At 43.8% G+C, this 19,808-nt stretch overlaps 1 protein-coding gene across 1 annotated transcript in view; it reads left to right on the forward strand.

Moving 5' to 3' along the window:
* The window catches only part of celsr2 (cadherin, EGF LAG seven-pass G-type receptor 2), a 101,780-nt gene that overhangs the window by 61,719 nt on the left and 20,253 nt on the right, over window positions 1-19,808 (forward strand). Inside the window, exons 6-18 of the mRNA XM_036151239.1 lie at window positions 8,231-8,388; window positions 9,082-9,245; window positions 9,506-9,631; window positions 12,189-12,358; window positions 12,646-12,825; window positions 12,913-13,026; window positions 14,392-14,548; window positions 14,640-14,781; window positions 14,856-14,976; window positions 16,042-16,225; window positions 16,326-16,427; window positions 16,547-16,641; window positions 19,401-19,610. Coding sequence (XP_036007132.1) covers window positions 8,231-8,388; window positions 9,082-9,245; window positions 9,506-9,631; window positions 12,189-12,358; window positions 12,646-12,825; window positions 12,913-13,026; window positions 14,392-14,548; window positions 14,640-14,781; window positions 14,856-14,976; window positions 16,042-16,225; window positions 16,326-16,427; window positions 16,547-16,641; window positions 19,401-19,610 — 1,923 coding nt within the window. The remainder of the gene's footprint in view (window positions 1-8,230; window positions 8,389-9,081; window positions 9,246-9,505; window positions 9,632-12,188; window positions 12,359-12,645; window positions 12,826-12,912; window positions 13,027-14,391; window positions 14,549-14,639; window positions 14,782-14,855; window positions 14,977-16,041; window positions 16,226-16,325; window positions 16,428-16,546; window positions 16,642-19,400; window positions 19,611-19,808) is intronic.

Raw genomic sequence — 19,808 nt, forward strand, 5'->3', positions numbered from 1 at the left:
TCACTCTGTGCTCTTCAGCTCATTCACTGACTGTCTGCAAACTGGATGCAGACAGGAAACCGCGGGCCTTTTTCTTTCAGACTAACGCTTGTCTGCCTGACGAGCCGCTGACGTGGAAGAGAGCCAACTCGATTCTGACCCACGGAGACCCTCAGACCAGACATGAGGGGGGGGGTGGTGGTTGAATGAATGACAACCAGAGAGTGGGAAGACATTGTTTTTCCAGACATGCTCTGATTGTTTTAAATATGTTTGGCTGCTACGTTTCTGTGTACGTGTATCAGAACAGCTCAATCAGTGCAGGAATGTATGGAGCTGTTGTCTCCTCTCTCGCTCTCGCTCTCTCAGTACTTTCCCACCCAGGACTAACACACACAGGATGTCACATTTTTTTTTTCTATTGAGGAAGTCACTTTGCATCATAAAGATGCTGCCAGGCAACCCTCCTGCAGCGAGCATTTTTCATTTCCAGTGTGCATGATGACATGAGCGTGTCAGATTTTAGCCAGCGGCATCGATGGAAGGGGGAGTTTGGTTGAAAACTTGGTGACACTTTGCTTTTTCATCTCTTTATTTTATTATTTATTCTCAGCAGATATTAAAGCCTCATTAATGCCTCAGATCTAATGGCTCGCTGATTCTTTTCTGGTGTCTGTAACCTGCAGGTTTCACTGCAATCGTGCTGCGTGTGATTACAAGTGTGACTGAAAAAAAATAACTTCAGGTTTCTGTGAGAAGAGGCACGGCTCGGCTAACTTAACTCAACTGAAACTGAAGTGTTTAATTTGAGACATTCATTCACCTAAGTGAGCTTCAGCTTTTTAGAGGTACAAATGAGGAGTAATTGGTAGAGAATGACCAAAATTATAAGTAATGTCTGGGTGAATTTATTAAAACTTTCTGAAAGTCTTTTAAAGTTTTCTTTGGACGTTTCTTTAGGCATTTTTGTTTTTCCGGGACTTGACCCTATCTTTAGAGAGATGCTTTTTTTTTTAGTTGCTTAAAGGTGCAGTAATGATTGAAAGGTAGGTCCTTGTTTTTGCTAATTTTGGCTTCAGTGCTTATCTTTGGATCAGCGGGTGTCACCACAGAGAAAATCTGCCTTTTATATAGAAAAGGTTGCAAAAGAAAAATCTAAAAGTGCTACTTTCTGGTCTTTTTTTAAGTGACATTATGCTAAAAATATTCCTTCTGTGGCTATATACCAACTTGCAAATGCTTTTTTTTTTTGCAGACAATCCATAATTTCTTTATGCCTTGCTTTAAAGGAGTCAGACTTTTAAGAATTGTTTAAAGAAGATTTAATTAGAAGGTGTCCCAGTCTGCAAAAACAAGCAGAAAGAGGAGGCTGCTGCTCCTTCAGTTCAGCAACCACCATCTTACTCTAATAATGACAGAGCATACCCCAATGAAGGCATAATTAAAACATGAAGCACTAATTAATGTCACTAAATAAAGTTTAAGTATAATTATTTCTATAACTGTTCTCTTTTAAGGGATACTTTTGGTGCTTTTCAGTCATTATCTGTCCAGTATCTTCAGTAGGAGCAATAGTTATTAATAAAGTACCACTTAAGGTTACTAGTTAACAGGATTAAAAGTGATAAATGTCTCTTGTATTAATAATGTATTATCCAGAAGCATAGATCCTTAAAAGTAGAGAAATAAAATCTCAAAATCATATAGTTGCACATAATTTCTTTGACATTAACAGAAGACGTCTGCATTTTAGGCGATTGATGAACTCCGGTCTTAAGGATAAAGCTTCATTACGTCAGGGTAAAAAGTGCAGAGGCTGCACATTCGATGTGTTGTCTCTGTTGTCGTGTGCACAGAGCACAAAGCCCCAAAGAAAAGATTTTAGAGATCTTCCCAAAACCTAGAAATCTTTTGATTAAGACGCTTTAAATTACGGGAAACCCTGCCTGCCTGTAGATTAATTAAGAATATATTTTTCTCTCACGATGTTGCTTAGGTTTAACCCACATTTTTTTGTTGGGGTGTTGCAGGAATCTAGGGTACTTAGGTTGCTTTTGAGGACTATCCTGTCCGGGTAAACACAAAGCAGGAGCTGTGTCTGCATTCTCTGACCAGGCGGACTCCCCTTGACGGCTTCTTCTCACTGATCCTGCTTGTTTTTCATAGATAAGATCTCTGTTGGTGTGTGAACCTCAGGATGTACTCTGCATTTTTGTTGATGCTGCTGTTCTTTGGACGTATTTGCAACGTAACGAAGGTCCTTTTAATTACCTCTAAGGTCTGAGGCTGTGGCTCTGGCCTGGTTAAAGTTGGACCCTTCCCTCAATAATGTTGGGGGTCAGTCTCTGCTTCTAGTGGAGAAGTTTGAGTATCTCGGTGTCTTAACCGGCAGGATGAAGCGACTACATGCGAAGATGGATTGGGGCTTCCTCTTAAATAATGTTTTGGTCTTTCTAGGTGAGCAAAGGGCAGAGCCAATTAGCAGTGCTCCCCATTTAGTCCTTGTATCTTCTGACCTTCACAGATGGTCATGAGACACAGATCACAATAGAAATAAAATCCTGGATACAAGCGGGTGAAAAGAGTTTGTTTAGTATAAAATAACGGAGCCATATTCTGATCCTTATGCTGCCGACATGCATTGCCCTTTAGAGCCCTTTAGAGATACAGCGGGTGGAGTAGAGCCTCTGCAGTGAAAGGAGTTAGCTGAGGTGCTTCGGGAGCCTGATCAAGATGCCTCCTGGGATGTCGGATGTTTTCCAAACACCTCCCACTGAGAGGTTTAAAGTATACCCAGAAACAGCTGGAGGGGCCATATATCTCTAGCCTAATAATGCTGTGGATCCTCTAGAATAAGGGATGTCTGAGTTTACCCCCTGATTCTGTTACCTCTACAACCTGATTTTGGTCCATGAATCCATGGATGGATTGGTGGTAGGTCCTTGTTGCCAAGTAGCCTAACGTTGTTGCACAGTTCAAAACTTTTATCACCTATTGAAGGTGCTTTGCTCACATATTTCCAATTTTAGCATCCCTAATTACAGCTAACACTGAAATAGCTCTCCTAAAAATCCACTACAAAGGTGTTTTTTTTGTTTGTTTTGTTTTGCTTTCCCCGGTTATAAAGTTATGTGAGTGGGTTCATTGTTGTAAAAACATGTCATATTTCCAGTAATTACCATTCAAAGGGTAGGGGGGGGGGGGGGTTTCCTCCTGCCCTAGCTGAACTAATCCTCCCCACCTCCCCATTATGCTCCTCATCCTGTGAGGCGCTGAGGTAGAAACCCAGCAGCTCCTCCCTCTGGACGCGTCCCACGGTGGCCCTCTCTGACCCGTCCCTGTCCTCAGAGGGCGGGGTAGGGTGAGTCGGAGCGCGGGGAGGGGGGGGGGGGGGGGGTTTAGATTGAAATGTGGCTTTCAGTGTGGTGGGGGACTGTGGAGAATGGCAATGACCACTGCCTTTGTGTTTGGCCCCGCTTCCTTTGGGGAGCGCGGGCAGTGAATGATGCGGCCTCGGGGGAAGGTGCCCCTCTCCTCTCTTCTGCAGAAAAGCCGGGCAGCAGAGGAGGGAGAGGCGGGCGAAGAAAAGGCAGAGAGAAGCATGAAGGGGACGGGGCCGACCTCTCCTGTTGCTATGGTTCTCCAGTCCATCTCAGATCCAGTATTTGTGCCGCCTGCTGTCATGCTCGCCACTTTTTGTCACCCTCTCCCGTGTGACGGGGAACTCATATTCCCATAATGCCCTGTAGCGGCGGGTGAGAGCGCTGTCTAAATGTGCCGCAGAGCAAATATGTGCGTTGCAGTCGGCCCTGACAGGGCGGCGTTTTGTGCGGCTGAGAGACGTCCTGACAGACGGCCTTTATTGGAGAGTCAATAGGCGTGACTGATGACAGCAGAGGTCGGTGAAAGGAGCGTCCAAGCTGGAGCGCTGCCTTTTCCACAGCTTTCAGGGTGCGAGGGAAAACCGTGGAAAAGAGCATGTCGGATGATTTCACCTTCATCAATTCACACAACGTGTTTGCTCTTTTTCGTCATCGACAAATTTGTAACAAATTGGGCTCAAAGAGTGCAGACCGGGGAGGGGGGGAAAAAAAAGCCTCCTTTGATGGGTTTGTGTTTTTCTAACATTTCACCGCTGAGTGATAGGGAGTTTCACAGCGCATTGTGACTTCCTGTGGGAAAGGTGCTAAGTAACGCGGCCTGAGCGGTTATATATTATCAAATAAGCCCCTCTGAAGGCATTAAGTCACCAGAAATGCTCTCTGTGGTCGGATCTTGTTATTAAACCTGGAGCCTCTCTAAAGTGAGACGGTCAGTCCTGAAAATTGATTGCCAAAGCCGAGCTGCAAGGTGTCCGGCGGAATAATTAGGATGCTGCTGATGATTCTTAATGAGCTGTTTACCTTCAAGACAAGACATAATGCTCTGAGCATGCTCAGTGACACTTCTCACCATTTATCTCCTCAGGCTGAGAGGGTAAACGTCATCCTTCACTCCATTACTTTCCTAACACAATAAAAATGCACAGAGAGTGACATTAAAAGAGGGCTAAGGAGTTTAAGCCTTATTTTTGTGCAACATACCTGCAAGTATTAAAGCAAATGCTGGAACACTGTGTTTTTCTCCTCAGAGTTATATATGCAGTGTTATATTTGCACTCCATAGTTTCTTTACTTTTAATTTAACATTTAATATCAGACAAAGAATATATGAGTAAATACAAAAAGCAGTTTTCAAGTGATGAATCTCTTCAAAAGGTAGAAAAAGATACTCAAAAACACCTGGACCTGCATGAAATCCAAGAACAGCCCTCAAATGTTTGCAATAAGTCATGGAGAATTTTTCCTTTACAGCCTCAATACATAATTTTGGAGCGGGAACGGCCTGTTTAAGGTCATGCTGAAGCATCACAATCAGGTTATGGTCCAGACTTTGACTAGGCCACTCCAGAACAATTATTCTGTTACATCTGAGGCACTCAGAGGTGGGCCTGCTGGTTCAGCATTTCCTGGTTTGCAGCAGAATCCGTGGTTCCATCAATTATGGCAAATCTTCCACATCCTGAAGCATCGGGCCATCACACTCCCACCACCATGTTTGAATATTGGTAGGATTTTCTAAGTTAGTTTTACACCAGACGTAACAGGAAGCACACCCTCTCGACATTCCACAGAATATTTTCCCAAAAGTCTTCATCAAGTTTTTTTTTTTTTTTTGTCTTTTGTCTTTTGTCAAAAGTCTTTCTGTTATTTTTGGCTAACAGCGGTTTTCACCTTGCAGCTCTCTGCTGGAAGCCATTTTTGCATTTGTCTCTTTCTTATTTCTGAACGACGAACATGGACGTCTGGCCTGTAGTGCTTCAGATCTTGTGGATTCTTTAGTAAACTCCTGGATGAATCTTTGATGCACTCTTGGAGTAACTTTGGTAAGCTGCTAAATCCTGGGACGGTTCCACGTTTTCTCCATGCGGGGATAATGGCTCTGACTGCGGTTTGCTGGGATCCCAAAGCCTCACAGATACGTCATAGACTGATGAGGAGCTATGACTTTGTTTTCTGTTTGCTCTCGGATTTCTTTAGCTTGAGACAGGATAAGTTACTTTTTGAGATCTTTTAGTCCTACTTGATGTTTCCAGACAGGTTCTAGCGATGCGACTCGCGGCAGACAGGATTCAAGTCTGCCAGCGGCTCGCAAACTAAACAAATAAAATATGGTTAATCATATGATTTAGCAACGAGGGGAAATTTATTTGCCACACAAGGACCAGGTTGGTTTGTATGACTTGTTTTCTCTTGTTAAGCAAAACTATCATCTGAAAATTGCATTTCATGTTTAATCAGGTTATCTTTGTCTATAGTTAAATTAGTTTGATGAGCTGAAACATTTATGTGCAACTAAGAAGCCAGCAGAAGAAACCTCATTCTTTTTCTAAGCACAGGATTTATATATCTGAATGATTTCTGTCCACTGACAAATGTTTTCCACCTGGAGCTGTGAAGCCTTTTCATGTTGGGTGTGTTAATGCTGAACCCTTCGGCCACAGGTGTTTACAGCCTTCTCATGCTGTCCTCATGTCAGGAACCCGGCGGGCCGCAGCCTCTCCGTTACAAACTACTGGAAGCTCACCGAGAGTCCATCTAATCTGCTCAGCGTGAAAGTCATGTGAGCGACGTTCAGCTGCGGCGGCGCCTCGAACTAAAATTAAATCAGCCGTCATCGGACCGCCTGATGGAGCGTGTAAGATTTTTAATAAACCTCCGCCACGGTGGAGCAGCCAGCGAGGAGCGCGCTTCTCTCCGGCCTGGATGTCTCTTCTGTTACAGACGGCGCAGATAAAGCCGTCTGATCCGTAACAGCTGAGCGATCAGGAAATCCTGGTTCCTCAGACTCCTGGAGTCACTCTGAAAGGAGTCCGTTTTTAATTTGACCTCATAAAGAGTTAAAAAACTAATGTTGGTATTATCTGTGCTCCTGAGATGATTAAATGTGTCTGAGCAGCCCGGTGCTCTGTGGCTCGCCCCGGCCATCAGGGGGTCCGCGACTCACACTTAAGGTTAATATGATCCCTGAGTGACCCCGCAGAAGCTGGCCAGCGTTGTGAGGAGGTGACAACCTTTTATTGACAGGATCATAACTCTCGCCGCCCCACAGCCCTCCTCCTCTTGTTGCTATTGATTTCACAGACAAAGAGGAAGACTTCTTTTTGTTTTTGCCGACAGAGGGGGACTCCTACAGAGAGCCAGACCCTCTAACGTGTGCGATTTAGACGGTTTGTCAGTTTTCCCCCCTTTGAAGGTTTTTAGAAATCATGTTGAAAATTTGCTCCAGCTTTAGCAGATATTTTTATAAACGCTCCTTTTCTGAGCCTTTTTAAGACATCTGAGTGTGATAAAAATAGTAGCATGCCAACCTTTATACTCACTGATCTGTCGGGTAGTTACGACTCTGCAGCTTTTCCTTTGTCAGGCGGTTTCCATCGTTCCCTGCTAAGCTTAGCTGCGTTCACGGAAATCTTCGTACATTGTGATTCATGGTCTGATTTATGTGGTTTGAAAGATCAAGATTTTCCTTTTAGGGCATGCAGAAGTGTACAAACATCCTGAGTCACGTCCAGCTTTTAATGCCTTGCTTTCAAGCAGCCAGACTTCATGGTCACTATTTATCCAGTCTTACAGAAGCATTCTGGGTTAAAAACCCAAAGTCTGAATGGAAGCTCATGAAAGTCCAAATTACTGGTGATGAGATGAACAGATAAATGAACACCGGTTTGTTTAAAACAGATATAGAGTGCCATGCAATAGTCAAAATACCTTCAGAGTTACCGCGCCCCACTGACCTGTGGAGGTGGTCGGCCATGTCTTTGTAGGTTTGCAGGTGTTTCATATTCTTTACGTTTTCAGGTGATGGGTCAAAGAGCGCTCTGTGAAACGATTGGAGTCTTGCTTTAAACCCAAACCTGCTTTAAACGTCTCCATAACTTTATCCCTGACCTTCTGCTGTGATCCTTTGTCTCCATGATGTTGATTCTTCCTCTAATCTTCTCTGACAGAGCAGCTGATTGATACTGAGGTTAAATTATATGAAGTCGGTTTGTTTACTGATTATCAGACATCTGGAGGCACTTCTTGGTCACAATTGATTTTTAATTAGACTTAGACTTGGACTTAGAGACTTAGACAACTTTATTTGTCATTTTGTATGCACAGTGCGTACAGAACGAAATTTCATTTGCATACAGCTTGAAAAATCACAGTAAATTGCAGTAAATTTCAGGATAAAGGTGCAGCAGTGATTTATGTAAACAATTGAAATGTAAACAATGCAGGGGAAATAGACAGTGTGTGATTCACAGTGTCCAGGTGAGAATTATTTAAACCGTGCAATATACGAATGTGGTACAGAGTCCATTTGTGGCTTCAGCAGTTCAGCAGTCTGAAGCATATGTGCAAATGTGTAAATGTGCAATATATTAGGGGCATCAGAGTAAAGGAGTCTGAAACAGACAATAAACTATTTTGAAAAACATTGTTTTCCATCCACGAAGTGATTATGCTGTTCGCTTATCACCTAAAATCTCAGTAAACGCGTTGAACTCCATGGTTATAAGGTGATAGACTATGTGGCAGGGAGTATAGTAATACCTTTGCATTGCACTCCGACGTGCTTTTTCACATAACCCTGCACTGAAACAGAAGAGTGGCGCTCTGTAGATTAATATTGGTCTCGATGGGTGTTTCTGTCTCGTTTGCAGCCGATCCTGAACCAGGCCGGTCTGCCTCAGGGCCCCTCGGACCAGAAGGTCGTGGTGGTGACGGTGGACGAGTGTGACGCCTCTGTGGCGCTGAGATTCGGTCACCTGGTTGGAAACTATTCATGCTCGGCCCAGGGAAGCCAGTCCGGATCCAAAAAGTAAGAATGTCTCCGTATCAGTAAGAGGAAAACATTAAAATAAAGTCTGTGCATGTTTTTTCATCACAATAAAATCACCTTCTTTCTTTATTGGATTAATTATTGTCTTCATCAGATTATTATTATTATTCAATTCAATTTTATTTATATAGCGCCAATTCATGAAACATATCATCTCAAGGCACTTTCCAAAGTCAAATTCAATCAGATTATACAGATTGGTCAAAAAATTTTTTCATATATAAGGGAACCCAGTTGATTGCATCAAAGTCCCGACAAGCAGCATTCACTCCTGGAGAAGCGTAGAGCCACAGGAAGAGTCGTCTGCATTGTCCATGGTTTTGCAGCAATCCCTCATACTGAGCAAGCATGAAGCGACAGTGGAAAGGAAAACTCCCCATTAACGGGAAGAAAAACCTCCAGCAGAAATGGGCTCAGTGTAAATGGTCATCTGCCTCGACCAACTGGGGGTTAGAGAAGACAGAGCAGAGACACAACAAGAGAGACAAAAAGCACAGAAGCACATTATTACACCTGGAAACAAAGTTAAGATGTTTTGAAATAGAAAGGTTCCTCTTTAGCTTTTTGTCTTCTTTGTTTAACTCGTTCTCCTTTTTTCAGAGACACATTGCAGCTGAAAACAACCCGTAATCAACACGGCTTCGGACTAAACATGAGCCTTTGTGTTATCAGATCCCTCGACCTGACCGGGCCGCTGCTCCTCGGAGGAGTCCCCAAACTCCCGGAGGATTTCCCCGTCCGGAACCAGCAGTTTGTGGGCTGCATGAAGAACCTGCGTATCGACAACCAGCACGTCGACATGGCCGGCTACATCGCCAACAACGGCACCCTGCCAGGTAATCAGCCCTCTGCGGCGCCGTTTATGCGAAGGGCCTTTATTTTGTCTCTTTGCAGCAAAATGGAGTTTAGCAGCCGGGTGTGGAAAAAGGCGCAGAGGAAATAACGATGATGAGAACAGCTGGAAGGCAGAGTCAGTGGGAAATGATGGCCGTACCTGTTATGAATATTTGATTACCCGCCGACTCTGCTTGTCTGATGAAATAATGAGTCAGGACACATCAAACGGATCATTCCCCCTCTTTTCCACACCTCCCAGGATGCTCTGCCAAGAGACATTTCTGCAACAATAGCCCGTGTCTGAACGGAGGGACGTGTGTGAACCTGTGGGGCTCCTTCAGCTGCGACTGTCCGCTCGGATTTGGAGGACAGAGCTGTGAGAGAGGTGAGGAAAGAAGGGAAATGTGTGGGGCATTGATGCTGGGATGCAGATTCTGTCCCGAACTGTGACAGTGAAGTGCAAGATCCCTATTTACCAAGACCAAGCTGCAAGTTCAATTCACACAGATCAGGTAAATAAACTCCCAGTCCCAGAATAAACACAATAAAAAAGTCATACACTTACATGTGAACTCTGTTTTCTGCACTGCAAAAATAACTAAAAAAAAAAAAACTCAAGATAAGATTTTTTTTCTTGAAATGAAAGTATTAATCCTTGATTTGAGCAGGTAAATAGGACTATTTGCCAATTGAATAAGATTTTTTACACTTAAAATAGGAACAGTTTGTCTCCATCATCTTATTTCAAGTGCAGGATATCTAATTATCTTATTTTGGGGGTAGAAATACTCATTCCATTGGCAGATAATCTTATTTACCTGCTCAAATCAAGGGCAAACACATTTATTTCAAGACAATTTTACTTATTTTTAGTTCTGTTTTTGCTGTGGCTGCTTTTCCACATTTATCTCTAGTCAACATCCGCACTTGCAGTGCATTCAAAAAACTTCCAAACTGATTAAACTTTTCATCACTTTCTCGTGGTGCAGCCATGAACTTTGATGAATTTTCTACGTCTGATCAACCCAACACAAAATAATGCACAAATGTGAATGGTTACTGATCAAAAGATAATTTTCTCAAGCTCAGTGAAATTGAACGCATAGTATTTACATTGGAGTGAAATTTGGGCTTTGACTAGACCATAAACAGTTAAATATGCTTGGATCCAAACCATCGCATCCCTCCTGCTGGAAATTGAACCCCCACTTTTCCTCTTAAGATTTCCTTGTATTTCCTCCATCCGTCCTCGCTTTCACTGACCAGCTGCTGAAGGAACGCATCCCCACAGCCTGATGCTGCCACCACCTTGCTTCAGAGTGGGGATGTAATGTTTAGAGATTATATTTTGTCCTGTAATTAAATTACGCACAGGGGGCACTAGTAACTCATTTGATGGCATCTGAAGGTATTGTGGATGAGATTTTGAGATTTCTTTTTAGGGTATCAAAGTAAAAAAGGCAAAGTAAAATTATTGCCACACTTTTATATCTGTTTGTCCATCCATAGTCTACATATAAAGCCTGACCACTGTGGGAAATACCTGCTTTTTTAAATGCATAGGGACGTTTTTTTTTTTTGTTTCTGTCTTTATTCTGGGAAATTAGAACTGAGCGTAGTTTGTGGATCCAGGTTGTGTTTCTGTGCCTCTCTTCAGGAAACAGCCACGGTGCTTCGTGTTTATCCGTCATCGTTCATTGTTTCGATCTTTCCTACAGGGTTAACGAGGGCGAACGTGCTGCGCGTCACGGAGGAAGAGAGTCGTTTACTGTCACTTTCTCTCAAGCTTCTCTTTCTAAACATACAGGACTGTCTCAGAAAATTAGAATATTGTGATAAAGTTCTTTATTTTCTGTAATGCAATTAAAAAACACGAAATGTCATACATTCTGGATTCATTACAAATCAACTGAAATATCGCAAGCCTTTTATTGTTTTAATATCGCTGATTATGGCTTACAGCTTAAGAAACCCAAATATCCTATCTCAAAATATTAGAATATCGTGAAAATGTATACTAGTAGGCTATTCAACTAATCACTTGAATCGTCTAATTAACTCGAAACACTGCAGGGTTTCCTGAGCCTTGAAAAACACTCAGCTTGGTTCAGTAAACTAAATCACAAGTATGGTAGTGGTTAAGAGACGACATAAGATTCTCACAGTAACTGGTGTACTGACCATGGCATTACTGTCCTTGATTGGCTGCCAATTCCCCTGACCTGAACCCCATAGAGAATTTGTGGGGTATTGTGAAGAAGAAGCTGAAAGACACCAGAGCCAACAATGCAAATGAGCTAAAGGCCGCTATTGAAGCATCCTGGGCATCCATAACACCTCAGCAATGCCACAGGCTGATTGCCTCCACGCCACGCCGCATTGATGCAGTAATCTGTGCAAAACGATACCCAGCCAAGTACTGAGTGCATTAATGGACATTTTCAAATGTTTGATTTTGTTTTGCTGTTATAATTTTTTTTTTTACTTGGTCTGAGGAAATATTCTGATATTTTGAGATAGGATTTTTGAGTTTTCTTCAGCTGTAAGCCATAATCAGCGATATTAAAACAATAAAAGGCTTGCGATATTTCAGTTGATTTGTAATGAAGCCAGAATGTATGACATTTCATGTTTTTTAATTGCATTACAGAAAATAAAGAACTTTATCACAATATTCTAATTTTATGAGACAGTCCTGTATAGGGTCAAATTATCCTAACTTCTCCTTATTCCATGTTTATTTGTCAGATCCTAACAGCATTGTGAGCATTTCAACCCCCCTCCTTATTAACAGAGAGAGAGAGTTTAGTGGGATAAGTTTGACAGGACGTGCTTTAATCTATCTAATCATAATGTCGCCTGAAAAGAAGCTCTCATCTCGTGTGACTGCATCGCTCTGCTCCTTTCATCATCCCGCCTCCCTCTCTGTGTCGCTCCCGCAGTCATGGCCAACCCGCTGCGTTTCCAGGGTAATAGCCTGCTGCAGTGGAACAACCTGGAGGCGCTGGCAGCCTCCGTCCTCTGGCACGTCGAGCTCATGTTCCGCACCCGTCAGTCCAGCTCCCTGCTGCTCCACATCTCCTCGGGCCTGCAGCACAACCTCACTCTGCAGGTGAGCTCCCACCTCCTCCTGGCTGCAGGTCGGTCCGCGTGCATCGCAACGAACGCCGGGAGAAAAACACTGTGTGTGTGTGTGTGGTGGGGGGGGGGGGGAACGACGTCCCTGATGTATTTTCAGCTCTGAATTCAGCTTCCTGTCTGAGCTCGTCTAGACGGAGGACTCTTTGATGTTGCGTAACTTTTGAGCCTTCTGTTGCCAGCGGCGAACACCCGAAATGTGTGCAAGCAGTTCAGAGTCTGAACTTTTGAACCCACATTGTCTTTTTCTGTGCTCTGCAGCTGCGTGGGGGGAGCATGTTGATGGGGCTGCACAGGGGGGAGGACTCCACTCTGTCACGGGTGGAGGAGGTGTTGGTGAACGACGGAGACTGGCATCACCTGCAGCTGGATATCAGCAGCCTGGGAGGAGCCGCCAGCAGCCACCAGGCCGTGCTGTCCTTAGACCAGGGGCTGTACCTGGTGAGGGGCTGAAGCTGTGAGGGGGGAAATGAAGTGAGATGAAACATTGGGAGCTTAACGCAAACGCCGTCGTGCTGCTTTTTTCAGGCCAGCATGGAGGTGGACGGAAAGCTGCGGGAGTCCAAGCTGAAGACTGTCAGCGTTGGTGGGTTGGCAAGGCCTGATGGGAAAATTCAGCACGGCTTCCGTGGCTGCATACAGGTTGGTGCTCTCCAAAGCTCGCTGCATGCCAACACTAAGAACAAGCTCCAGCGCAGACAGTAAAGATGCACCAGTCATTATTTTGTGGCCATTTCCCAGTTTCTGGAGAGCATTGACCTACAGTTATATTTATTTTCTTCTTTTTTAAAATTTTTTGTGGCACCTTTTACTTTTATTCATTGACCGGAGTAAATAGAGTGGCACCTAAGACTCTAGCCTCTGTATGTGATGCCCCAGCTCTGCTTCACAGCCACATGGTGCCAAGACATTCAGATTTTAGCCACTTGTAAGTAAAGAAAACATTCCCAATGTTTATGGTCAATAATTGTCACATAGAGCAAAAAGCCCTATGTTTTGATTAAATGTAGCATATTCTCTATAGATTTATTTATTATATTCTGTGTAAACTTAAACAATATTTATTGCTATTTTAAATGAAAGAATATAAAATCTAAACATTTAAGAGAAAAAAAACTTTTAACTGTAAAGTGTAACAGCATTTTCTTTTTTTATTCTTTTGTAGGACTAAGCAATTAAAATCCTATTTATTTTTCCCTACGATGAAGGTTTGGTAGCCTCGTGAGACCATCCTGATCTCGCGAGCTTTCAAGGTTTCACTCGCAGATCAGTCTGGCTACTCTCCGTCAAAGAAAATTTGGAGCCGTTCACCAAACGAACGTCCAATCAGCGTTGGCTTTGAGACGGGTTGAGGTGTGACGCAACGAGGAGATCGACAGTTCAGTCTAAAGAACATGGCGGCTTCAGCCGATAAAACTAGCGTTAGCGTGGCTATCGAGCAAGTTTTATCGGAATTACAGAGTATTTCTCTGCTGAGCTAACGAGCCTTTACCTGCAGCAGCAAGAGTAGCTTGGCTTGTGGTTGTGTTTTCGTCGTCGCTCTGTTACGAGCGAGTCGACGACGAAGCTTGTTGACGAGTACGTCAAATGCGTCGTTTATCTGATTGGTTTATTTGGCCCGTCTATCACCAACATAGGCCAATCAGCTAACCAGTTTTTTCGCCCCTTCCCAAAATTACTTCAACGGAAGGTTTCCAGATGGATATGCGGAGCAAATCCATCTGGCGGCGTCAGGTTAAAGGTTTGGTGCCCCTACTGAATTTTCAAAATGTCAATACAATAAAATAAAAATTTCCAGATAACTTTGATCTAACAGAATCAATAGAAATGGTTCTGTGAGAGTCAGACACACTGAGAAGAAACCTTTAGCTTAGCCGGCAGCTGTGCAAAAGGAGAACTCCATTCGTTGCACGTTTCTGCAACCCGTTGGTTCCAGTTGATGTACATAGTTTAAAAACCTACATGGCATACTTGTAAAAATAAGCGTGAGCCATCATTTCCACGCAGGGCCTGCGTGTCGGCGGCGCCCTGAGCTTGTCTCTGGCGAGGAAGGTGAACGTGGAGCCGGGCTGCAGCGTGCCGGACCCCTGCAGCTCCAACCCCTGTCCGGCCAACAGCTTCTGCAGCGATGACTGGGACAGCTATTCATGCACCTGCCTCAGCGGTCGGTCCATGCACACGTCCTCACAAATTAAGATCGGTGCGTGCATCCGAAGCCTGACAGCTCATCGCCATCCGCTGTGTTTTCTCTACAGGTTATTATGGCACTAACTGCACTGACGTGTGCTCGCTGAACCCCTGTGAACACGCCGCTGCCTGCACCAGGAAGCCGAGCTCCTCCCGCGGCTACGCCTGCGACTGTCCCAGGAACTATTTTGGCCGATACTGCGAGAAAAAGTATAGAAGAAATGTTTCTCTCAACCGTGCATTTGTTCTTCTGTATTTAAACTAATCTAGTCCCGTTTCCACAGGACTGACTTGCCATGTCCAAGAGGCTGGTGGGGTCACAAGACCTGCGGGCCCTGCAGCTGTGCCACAGACCGAGGCTTTGATTCTGAGTGCAACAAGACAAGCGGGGAGTGCCGCTGTAAGGTGAGCCTGCAAACGTGAATTATTCATCTTCAGAACCCGAAGGCAAATATAACATAGCCAAACAAAGCAAGAAAGAGCCCAGTTTATCTTGTTTAGCTGCAACAATGATAGATAATCAGTCCCTGCCTTTCTATCAGGCAGTGCATAGACTCCCAGGATGCAGGGGGGAGATCCTTCTTCCTCTTTTTGAAAAAATAAAAAATAAAAAAATCTAACTTTGCAGATTTGATGTAAAGCCTATTTGGAAGTGCTTTGAAATGTGGTTGACATCAGGTTTTTGTTCCTATTCAGCTGCTCTGGTCGCTAAATCCAAATGACAGAACATCTTTTCTTTTTGCTGGAGGTTTTCCTTCCCGTTAAAGGGGAGTTTTTCTTTCCACTGTCGCTTCATGCTTGCTCAGTATGAGGGATTGCTGCAAAGCCATGGACAAAGCAGACGACTCTCCCTGTGGCTCTACGCTTCTTCAGGAGGAAGAAATCTGACCAATCTGTATAATCTGACTGAATTTGACTTTATAAAGTGCCTTGAGATGACATGCTTCATGAATTGGCGCTATATAAATAAAATTGAATTGAATCACCTGTTATAACACATGCAGGGACGAACAAGCCTGGAAAGATGTTTTTTGTATTTTTGCTTGAATTGTTTCAGTTTTTTAATTTTTAATGATGGTGCTGATCGTTTCACGTTGTTAGTGATGCGTCATGATGAGGCTGCAGCAACGTATGCTTTTAGTTGTTCAATCCTCGGCTCTGAAACAGAACCTGGGCAGAAGGGTTCCTCCGCTGCCCTCACTACCCCCTGCAGGGGCCTCTTGTCTGCCATTTTGCCGCACAGGCGCCAGGTTGAGATGCAGTCTGTCCATATTCTCCCACCACAGCTGTATGAAATGTGAGGATGCTGGAAGGGAGGGATGCTTCTTTGAGTTCCTCCAGAAAGCGCCGTCTCTGCTGCGCCTCAGCTGCTCCGTGCTGCCGTCTTGACATTTTTGCAGACGCAAGAAAAAAAAAAAAAACGAAGGTGCCATTTACCAGGCAGCCTGTCTCTCCCGTCTCTTTCTCCAGGACAACCACTACCGTCCCGAGGGCAGCGACTCCTGCCTGCTGTGCGACTGCTACCCGGTCGGCTCCTTCTCCAGAGCCTGTGACAGGGAGAGCGGCCAGTGTCAGTGCAAGCCCGGCGTCATCGGCCGCCAGTGCGATCGCTGTGACAACCCGTTCGCTGAGGTTTCTGCCAACGGCTGCGAAGGTCTGAATGATACCGCTATATATCTCATAAAAGTTACGTAAATGTTTAAAAATATCTCACTCTCTCCTCTCCTCTCCTCCTCTCCTCCATTCTCTCACAGTAATCTATGACAGCTGCCCTCAGGCCATCGAGGCTGGGATATGGTGGCCCAGGACGAAGTTTGGTCTCCCTGCAGCGATTCCCTGTCCCAGGGGGAGTGTTGGTATGATGGCTTTCTGGCACCTCATCAAATTATCATAAAATAATGGCAGTACAGGAAGTCTGCCTGGAGCCGTCTCTTGGCTCAGCTCCACTGCGATGACTTTGTGTCCGCGTTCCCAGGCACAGCCATCCGGCACTGCGACGAGCACAAGGGCTGGCTTCCCCCCAACCTCTTCAACTGCACCTCCGTCACCTTCAGCAAGCTCAAAGCCTTGGTGTGTAGCTTCTGTTTACCCGAATCAAGACGCCTCATCGATGTTCATACTGTGGTAGAGAGACATGAAGTGGTGACGTTTGGAGCAGGGGTGTCAAACTCATCTTGGTTTAGGGGCCGCATACAGCTTAATCTGATCTCAAGAGGGCCACACGAGTAAACTCATTGCAAGATTAAATAGAACTAATAAAAGTGGACTTGTTGTTAATTTTTACATTAAATGAATTTCACTTTTACACAGTGTATTATGAATAACCTCAGCGTTTTTAAGAAAAGTATGTGCAATTTCAACAATACTTTTACTCAGTTAAACATTTACTTGTGCATTATGCATAAGAACTGATCACAGTGATTGTACAATGTTGAAAAACATTTATTCACATTTTTTGGAACTTAAAAACACTGTCCTGCATGACAAAATACATCAAACAGATAAAAATTAAGAAATTATTTAAAATCAATTTTCTACATCTGAAGCTCAGTGCTACCATCTGCTGATTAAAACACAGCGCCCCTCGTGGACAATATAGGAACTGCAGATTTTTAATTAAACGAAGTACATTACTTTTTTTTTTCAATAATTATTTTTATTATTCTCTTCTTTTTATCTCCTCTTTCTTTCACCTTTTCTTTTGATCTTATTGTTCTTCCTTTCCTCTCCTACTTTCCCATTGTAGTGTCCATATCATTTGAGTAATAAAACTATTCACATTCATAAATCAAGCGGAGCACTATGGCAAAAGCAGTACTGCTCCACTTGTGAAAGTCAAATCTGATGAGCTCTTTTTGGCATTAAGACAAGTTAATTCTTATTGCCACATTGCCAGACAGGACACTGGATTTTTTTTTTCTTTTGAATAATGATAATACATTTAGCCGTATGTTTGACACCCCTGGTCTAGAGTATTCCCGCGAGAATTTAGCCGCTCTCTTTGCCCCACGCTCACCCACACATGCAGAGAAATCTTCAGGGCTCACCGCGATTGTGCATAAAGAAGGAGCGGGAGAAGTCTGCTGGTCACTGAGCAAAGTTTTAACATTTCAAGAACGTTTCCCCCTTTTTATCGCGGCAGAACCGCAAAACTCTTGAGTTTTCTGCTGGGATTTTGAGTGACAGACCAACGCAAAGTAGTGCGTTTTTTTTCTGGTAAAGTGAAAGGAAAATAGCACATTGTTTTCAGAATCATTTAAACATCAAAATCTAAGAAGCAGCATGTGCATTTGTTTTGAGGCCGACTTTTATTGGAGGAACCACCCTTTGCTGTAATTGCAGGTCCCCAGCGGCTTTTTAACCATGGAAGCTGACATTTTTGCCGATTCTTCTTTGCAAACTCATTCGAGCTCAGTCATATTTTAATGAGGAGCATCTGTGAACCCTAAGTTTTAACTATTCCCATAGTTTATAAAGCAAATTTTGGTCTCCAATTAAACACCTGAACACGCTTTGATCTAAACCAGCGGTCCTCTGGACCCCCTGTCCTGCATGTTTTATGTTTGATACCTGGGAGGTAATGCAATCATGTCAATCAGGCGTGTTAGAGCAGAGAAACATCTAAAACACGAAGAGCAGCGGGGCCAGAGGACCAGGGGTAGGAACCATTTGAGCAGATTAGGGATGTTTTCAGGCTGTAGGGTGAATGTCTGATCCAGTTTAAATTAATTTGTAATCATAATAACAACTACAAACAGGGAGATTGGGGGCATGAATGTTGGAGAGAAAAAAAACTTAGGAGGGCTTTCAAAGTTAATGCGTAAATGCATGATCAAACGCACATGCTTCTGTAGTTTGTGGACCTGGTCTGCAAAGCAACAAAGACGTGAGAAATGATCCCATGTTCAGCCTGTTACATCAGTCCTACATTAAAAATGGTTTCCTCTGAACAGCAGCACTAGAGTCTGTTAATCTGGAATAACATGGAGAAGTTCTGCAGACTTTGATGAGCTCCTCCTAACAAATCTTCCTCTGGAAACCTTGCTATGATCATATGGGTCAGTTTCTTCTGTAAAGTCAGACCTTTTTGAGGTTTTTAGGGGTTTGCATCAAACAAATGCAACATGTGAAAGGGGCACACACTGCAAAAACAAAACTAAAAATAAGTAAAATGTTCTCAAAATAAGTGTATTTTTCCTTGATTTGAGCAGGTAAATAAGATGATCTGCCAATAGAATAAGATTTTTGCACTTAAAATAGGAAGAATTCATCTCCGTCGTCTTATTTCAAGTGCAGGATATCTAATTATATCATTCCATTGGCAGATGATATTATTTACTAGGTCAAATCTAGGGCAAAAACACTAATTTTAGGAATATTTTACTTATTTTTAGATCCATTTTTGCTCCTATTCTAACAGCAGTTTATAGTTCTGCATTACACTCTCCACTGTTGCATTTAATTCATTGCATTTTATGTGTTTCCTCGTTTTAATTCCACTTCTGTTGTCTTTGTTAATTTTCCTCCCTGTAGCTGGGTTTTGAATTAGTTTAGTGTTTTATCAAGATTTCAGTTTCTCCTCTTATCTCAAGTATTCTCAAACCCATATAGAGAAGTTGTTTTGGAAGCAAAGAGTAACACATTGACGAATACTGATTTATTGTTCATTTTGGGGGCGGAGGGCCAAATAGACACCCTGAGGTACAGCTCCAGTCAGAAGTTTACATACACCTATTGGGGACGTGAATGTCGTATTAATGTCGTATTATTTGGAAGGACTAGTAATGGCGCCCTTCCTGTAAATATTCCCGTGAATTTCTCTCCTCCAGTCAGAAAAGCTGCACCACAACACATCGCTCCTTGATCCTGGCCAGGTCCAGCAGACGGCCGCCCTGCTGGCCAACGCCACCGCGCACACAGAGACGTTCTACGGCAGCGACGTGAAGGTGGCGTACCGCCTCACCCGCATCCTGCTGCAGCACGAGATCAGCCAGCAGGGCTTCAACCTCACGGCTACGCAGGACGTCCACTTCACCGAGGTTAGCGGCGGCCTGACAAATCTCACACTTGCTCAGAAAGTCTGTGAAGCACAACACGAAGCCAGGAGGCAGACATGCAGCAGTAATCAGCCCCGCGTTGTAGGCCTGCAGGGAATTCACAAAGCTTTATATGTCGCTGTGGTTCTGAAGTGCGACTGCTTTCTGACAGAACCTGATCACGGTGGGCAGCGCCATCCT

The sequence above is a fragment of the Fundulus heteroclitus genome, chromosome 20 (assembly GCF_011125445.2).
Source record: "Fundulus heteroclitus isolate FHET01 chromosome 20, MU-UCD_Fhet_4.1, whole genome shotgun sequence".
Lineage (NCBI taxonomy): Eukaryota > Metazoa > Chordata > Actinopteri > Cyprinodontiformes > Fundulidae > Fundulus > Fundulus heteroclitus.